The 7,040-nt window shown below is 34.9% G+C and overlaps 1 protein-coding gene across 1 annotated transcript; it reads left to right on the top strand.

Moving 5' to 3' along the window:
• The first annotated feature begins 4,568 nt into the window (after positions 1 to 4,568).
• Positions 4,569 to 6,381, top strand: LOC121768218. The gene is made up of 2 exons (XM_042164649.1): positions 4,569 to 4,867; positions 6,079 to 6,381. The coding sequence occupies exons 1-2, from the start codon at positions 4,640 to 4,642 to the stop codon at positions 6,220 to 6,222; spliced, it is 372 nt and encodes a 123-aa protein (XP_042020583.1). The 5' UTR covers positions 4,569 to 4,639; the 3' UTR covers positions 6,223 to 6,381.
• Positions 6,382 to 7,040: the final 659 nt, after the last annotated feature.

Below are 7,040 nucleotides of genomic sequence, written 5' to 3'. Positions count from 1 at the left end.
TTTACTAGATCCAGTATGTTAGGAGAGCAAATCGCCTATCAAGTGGATGATCGATGGAAGCGCATCACACTATAATATAATGGAATGACATAAAACATCTCTCACACACTTCATTGAGATGAAATAATAGAAATAACTACTCTCCATCCGTTCTTAATAATTTATCACCATTTGATCCGGCATGGGCTTTAAGAAATGTAATAGAAAGTATGTTCAAAAAGCTAGTCGCATGTGGGTCCTACTTTTATTATTAGTTTTATAATAAAATGTGAGTGAAAAGTGAAAGATGATAGATTTTTAGGGACGGACGAAAATGAAAATAAGTGACAGTTTCAGTGACACAGGAAGTTATGAATTTAAAGATGAATTTCCTCTCACGAGTCCTTGACCTTTGGCAAAGAAAATACGGAGTACTAAACTTCAAGATATATTTCACCTTCAACTTTCAGGGCTACATATACTTGAGACTCTGCCAATGACGGATCCAGGATTTGAAACACCTGGGGTCGAAACAATAGTTAATCATACTACCCCGTCCAGAAAAATAGACAAAATATTTAAATAAATATTTTTAAGAAAATATTTAAATAAATATTTTTAAGAAAATATTTATAATATAAATAGTGTATTTTCTAACTTAAATATTTATTTACAAAGTTACATTTAAATATATTTTAGAATAACCTTATGTTTATCTGTAATTTAGAAAAATAAAAATATTATGAACTTATAATTACTTAATTAATCTATAATTATTTTAACCCTCATCATAATTTCAGATAAAGGAGCCCATTAATTTTATTAATCATATTTTAGATAAAAGAGCCCACTAATTTTAATAATAGGCCCAATTACTTAGCCCAATTCATACAAACTAGAGTTAGAACGTCTTCTCTATCTCGTTTTATTTCTGGCAAAGGGAGAAGAATTTCGGTGGAGATCGGTTGCCCGAAGCTCCATGGACCATGGGGTTGAAGATGGACTTGCACCAGATCTCGGAGGCCCATAAATGGTGTTTCGGCAGCTCTCAGCGAACGACGGTGGGGTCGGTCGATCCCACTCTACCCCACCTGAGTCTATCATTGACTCCTACTTCAACTACGAAAGGGAAAAAAAGCTACTTCATCTCTCCCCCACTAATTGGCACATGTTGACTTGATGAGTTTTGGAAAAAGATAGTGGCATAAGAGTCCTACTTTTATATATAATTTTATAATAAAATGTGAGTGGAATGTGAGGTCCATTACCAAAAGTAGTAACAAGTAAATGTGTCAATTAATTGGACAAATGAAAAAGGAAATTGGTGTCATTTAATGGGGGACGGAGAAGGTTTGAATTTTCTAATTTTGGAATAGTTAAATAACACATTAGCCCTACACATCATTTTATTTGCAACTTGCTCCCTCCCACTCAAGATGTTCACCTTTCTATTTTTGTTTGTCTCACTCAAGATGTCCACTTTCCATATTTGGAAATAATTTTTTCTCCCATCTATCCTCATTAAAAGATTCAATTACCTTTTTCACTCAATTTTATCAAACTCCCTCCGTCCCATTATAGATGGCACACTTAGGGCATGACACGAAATTTTAGGAGATGTTGCTTTGTGTGTTAAATGGATAGAGAAAATAGTACTATATTTATATTAATGTGAAAGAAAACTTTTTTCCAAAAAAGGAAATGTGATATCTTTTACCAGACAGACAAACAAAAAAGGAAAGTGTGTCATCTATTATGAGAAAGATAGAGCACTCAACTACTCCACCTAAAATCCCGTGTCATTTAAGAATGTAGACATCTTGAATGGGACGGAGGGAGTATGATAAGTCGCATTCTAGGCTTTGGTTACTGGTTAGTATGATGAGCTTAATCGTATATTATGTGCAACAAAGTTGCTAAAGTGTGCATTTTCGCATGCTTGTTGAGGAAGATAACATCTCTATCTGATTTGGGACCATTTTATGCTTTTAGCCACCTTTTACCTTTTGTCCTTTCACTTTTCCAGCTTTTATGCGGATCTGGCAGTTAGCCAGTCAATTTGGTCTGATATTCGCTTTTGTCTCTGTCTGTCCATTTATAGTAATTTTTTACTTTTCACATGCACTCAAGCAGTCCAGTTCTGATACTAACGTACACAGCCTCATTCTGATATGATAGTATCTTACCAGTCAGGATAGTATAGGTTCCCTTTTAGTTTCGCGTCTAGATAAAACTCAATCCAAGCGTGGTAGGAAACCAACCTTCTAGAATGTCATCTCAATCATATTACGCATACATCCATATTTGTGGGATTCGACCCTTTACTCCATTATACTAGCCAGTAGAAGTGGGTTGAGGTTTTGATAACACGTTATAGGTTTTCGTGCAACGACACGACTAGGTCTGGGTTTCCTCCTGGCTAGTTGAATACACGACCCTGCATAAACCTGCTCTTGAGTACAACTTATACTATTACACTATACTAGTAATGATGTGGAACTCACTGTCTACTAACACTATCATTTATCTCTCTCTTTTACTTTATCAATTACTTCATCCGTTCCATGTTAATAGAAGCATTTTACTATTTTAGGAAGTTCCAAGTTAATTGAGTCATTTCTATTTTTGGCAAAAAGTAATCATCTCTATTACTTTATTCACTCTTACTTTATTCACCATTCACTTAACACACTATTCTTAAACTATATGACGAAAAGAAGTGCTTCTATTGACAAGGAACAGAGGGAGTATACATTAAATCGATGCCGAATCAAAAGTTCATACTTTTTAAGAATGAGAGAATACTAAACAGTAGGAAAGTAAATCCTAATAAGTAAAGGAAATAGATAACTGCTATCATCATACTCATACTGAAATAAAGACTCCTTATGACAAAAAAAAAGCTACTCCTTCCGTCCTAGTTAAGATGATACATTTTTTAGTCTGTCACATGAATTTAGGCGTTATTGGTTGATATGGTTAATTGAAGAGAGAAAGAATGGATGTAAATATTAAATTGAGAATGAAGATAGTTGAATATTTAACTAAAGAGATAAAAGAGTGGATGTAAATATTAAATTGAAAGAGAAAGATACTTGAATATTTAACTAAATAGAGAAAAAAGTGGTTAGGTGTATTAATTGGAGAAGGAAAATAATCGGAAAAAATGTCATATTTATTGGAACAAGCTAAAAGAGAAAGTTGTGTCATTTTATTTGGAACATAGGGAGTGATAACCAACTAGAGATAAACATTAATTAATAATTAATAATTAATTAACTAAAGATTAGGCTATGCAAGGTATGGAACGTCATCCATCAGTGCACTGCATAAAGTCCTTCATCATCTACTCCCTTCTGTTAGTAGTGGAGTCCTGCCATTTTAGTACTCCCTCCGTTTCATATGAGTATGCATTCTTTCCATTTTAATTCATTCCACAAAAATAGACATTTTCTAATTTTGAAAAGTCTTTTCTATTTAATGAGGTGAGACTCATTCACCACTAACAATACTTTAATTACTTTTTCTCTCTACTTCTTTCTTACTTTACCAATTTTACATTAAAACTCGTGCTGTCCCTAAAGTGTATATTCTTTAGGGACGGAGCGAGTATATTCTAAGTTGTTCAGTCATCTCCTTTTTTAGTAATAGTAAATATATATTTTTTCATTTACTTTATTTTTTATTTTTTTTATTTCTTAATCTCTCTATTTTTTTCATTTCCTACTTTATTTTCTTTTTAATTAATTCACTTAACATAATTTTCTTAAATTGAGTGCTAAAAAGAAACGCCTACCGCGGAACAGAAAGAGTATAACTTACTCCAATGTAAACTCGAAAGTATCTTGCCCTCAAGGCTGGTGTTGAAACCCTCCATGGATGCCCATACTCATCCTTGCCCTATGAGTGTTGTTAGGGGCACGAGGCAATAAGGTGAAAATCTGAGGCGTGGGGCGACCGAGGGCGCAACAATCGAGGCAAAATTAATTTCAAATTAGCAAAAATGGACTATTTATAATGCAATCCGTCTATATCTACAATTGTATTGTACTCCCTCCATCACAACTACGATTCCACACTTTCTTTTTCAAATAAAATGACAAATTTCTATTTTTTAAATCTCTCTCTCCAGTTAATACACTTACCACTTTTTCCCTCTCCAATTAAAATATTCAACTTTCTTTCTCTCTATTTAATACTTGTACCCATCTCAGCAGGACGAAGGGAGTAACATTACTCCCTCCGTCCGACAAGAATATGCACTCTTTCCTTTTTGTTCCGTCCCATAAGAATATGCATTTTTCAATTATAGAAACTCTTTCTCTCTAATGAGGTGAGACCCATCCTCCACTAATTATATTTTATTTACTTTTTCTTTCCATTTCTTTCTTTCTCAATTGTACATTAAAACATGTGCCCAACCTAACATGCATATTTTTAAGAGACGAAGGGAATATAATTTTGCATGTTACGTGTCACGTTGCAATACGAAATTAGAGAGGTATGTTAAAATATTAGATACCATTAATTTATAACCATAATAAGAAGTGTATTTTTTCCCAAGTGTCAAACATTCTAATTACCCATCTTTTTCTAGTTGAATTACTGATATTTAAATACAATATCAAAAACCCCAAGCTATGGATAACTCAATCTGAAGATGTTTAGCAACTCAATCTCTTCTCCCAATCTCATCCGTCCTATCCCCACCACCCGACAACACCCCCAATTATCCGGATTTGGGCGCCGGAGAGTAGTACTAACACGCGCCGGGCCGAGCACCACCAGCTACATATTTGCCTTCGTTTTCCCCTTATCCCTTCTGGCAGTTACAGCCATCACCTCTATCAGAATTGCCGACAAGCTCGACCAGAAGTTTCTCGAAGAGGTAAATCACATAATTTTGCCACAATTCTTCTCATTTTTTGGATAATTGATGACGTGCTTCTTCTTCTATTGTCCAATGTGTTTAAGGGATTGAATTGCTCTTTTTTCATGCCTTTGTCTCTGTGTAAAGTTAGGGCTAAATTAGTTTGTTGATTTTTGGATTTTTGGTCCACTGCTACATAAGAATCTAACCCTAAATGAATTTCAATTGGGGATAAATTGAAGGAGAAAACGGTATCTGAGATGAATAGAAGTTAACCTACTCCTATCAAATTGATGAAGATGCAAATCAATGGCCTAGCCATAGTAGAAGAAGCTAATTATTAGCTAAGGCAAAGCAGCTACTTTTTCTGACGAGCACCAACACCTGTCTCAATAGCCTAATACTCCCTCCGTCCCAAAAAAAATAAGGGCATTTTGGATGACACGAGAATCAATACATAATTGGTAAAGTAAGAGAGATAAGGAGAATGTTAGTTACAATATTATTAGTAGATAGTATGACCCACATTATTGCTAGTGTTTAATGGTGGGTCCTAGTAGTATAAAATTATAAATTATAAATAAATTGATGTATATGGTTAATGAGTTTGGGAGAACTTTCCATAAATGAACATGAGATATTTTTATGGGACGGAGGGAGTACAAAGTAATTTCACCTCAGAATCTCAGTAAAAACTTTTAACCTCATCTAAGGCTGCTTGCTTCCCCTAAGTAGTGGTCAAGAAAAGACTTTGCTGGACACCCATTTTCTGAGGTGTAAACAGGAGGGTAAACCATGTCAATACTCATCTTCGCCCGAACATCTCCTCGGTAGTTGACACTGCCCCTGCCATGCTACGTCTGTAGCTATGTGTTTTACTCCCTTGTAAAGGCCTCTAAAACCATGTTTGTAATAATTGTCTCTGGATTACTGTCTGTGGAGCAGAATGTTGTTTTTCCATGTCTTCGGGTGTAAATTTGGAAATAAAACAGTTTGAAGATCAGGGGACTTTGGATTCTCTGGTTGCATCTGGATGCACGATACATTCGCCCTAATTAACTCTTAATTGGGGTTTAATAAACTATAATTGAGGATTAATACATGATACATTCTAATTGGGACGCAAGATTTGCCTTATGTCTCTCTTATGAATTAAACTTAGGGGGTTGTTTCATATCCATCATATTGGGAGAAATTCTTTTATGACAACTTGTGTTGTGATGATCCAGCTTGCAGTAAACCAAGCAATACTGGAAGCGGAAGATGGTGAAGAGAGGGAAGATGATGTTCATGTCTCTTCCGAAGAGGAAGAAGTGAAGCCAGTTCGCAGGCGCAATCGCCCTACACGACAAATAGAGCAGTCATCTATATAATAGGTCGTGGGAGCAGGCACAAGAGATGTGAACCCTTTTGTTGTTGCTAGCCTTGTTCTTGTAATTGCTCTTATTTGTTTGTATGTTACACTAGATAATTCACAGATCTCCATGTAAGTTATGCAGCTATCATACAGAGAGAAGCAAATTTGAAAATTAGTGACGTGCAAAATATATTTCAATAAGAGAACACTAGTGATAACACAAGTGTGTTAGCTTAGTGTGAGAGTGGTTAATGCTCGAAGCCAAATGTCTCAAGTTTGAGTTCACTATGACGGGCATGGTTGATTTATCAAAAAAAAAGTAACATCAATTTTGGCGTTTGTATCAATTAGGACAAGAAAAATAACCCGTCTAGATTAGCACTAGGTATATTATGGATTGTCTTTCCCAAACTAATACTCTCTTCGTCCCATAATAGATGGCATACTTTAGGAATGGCACGAGATTTTAAGAGATGTTTTGTATGTTAGGTGGAAAAAGGAAATAATATATTTATATTAATGTGAGAGTGAGCTTTATTCTAAAAAAAGGATACGTGACATTTTTTGTGGGACAAATTAAAAAGGAAAGTGTGACATCTATTATGGGACGGAGGAAGTAATAACATAAATTAGTTTGAAAATTTGGGTGTTGTATGGAGATCCTTTTGCTTCTGCAGATCATAATTCTTGTGATGCTATGATATGGGAGAATAGGGGAAGACTGATCCATGCCTAATAATAGAAAAATCAAAATATTCCCATTTAAATGAAGAAACACTAGTACTTTCATGACGTTTATGTCTTTTGAGTTTTGTGGACAGAGAGAGTATGTGA

The sequence above is a fragment of the Salvia splendens genome, chromosome 2 (genome assembly GCF_004379255.2).
Source record: "Salvia splendens isolate huo1 chromosome 2, SspV2, whole genome shotgun sequence".
Taxonomy (NCBI): Eukaryota; Viridiplantae; Streptophyta; class Magnoliopsida; order Lamiales; family Lamiaceae; genus Salvia; species Salvia splendens.
This window is presented reverse-complemented; position numbering and strand designations above follow the sequence as displayed.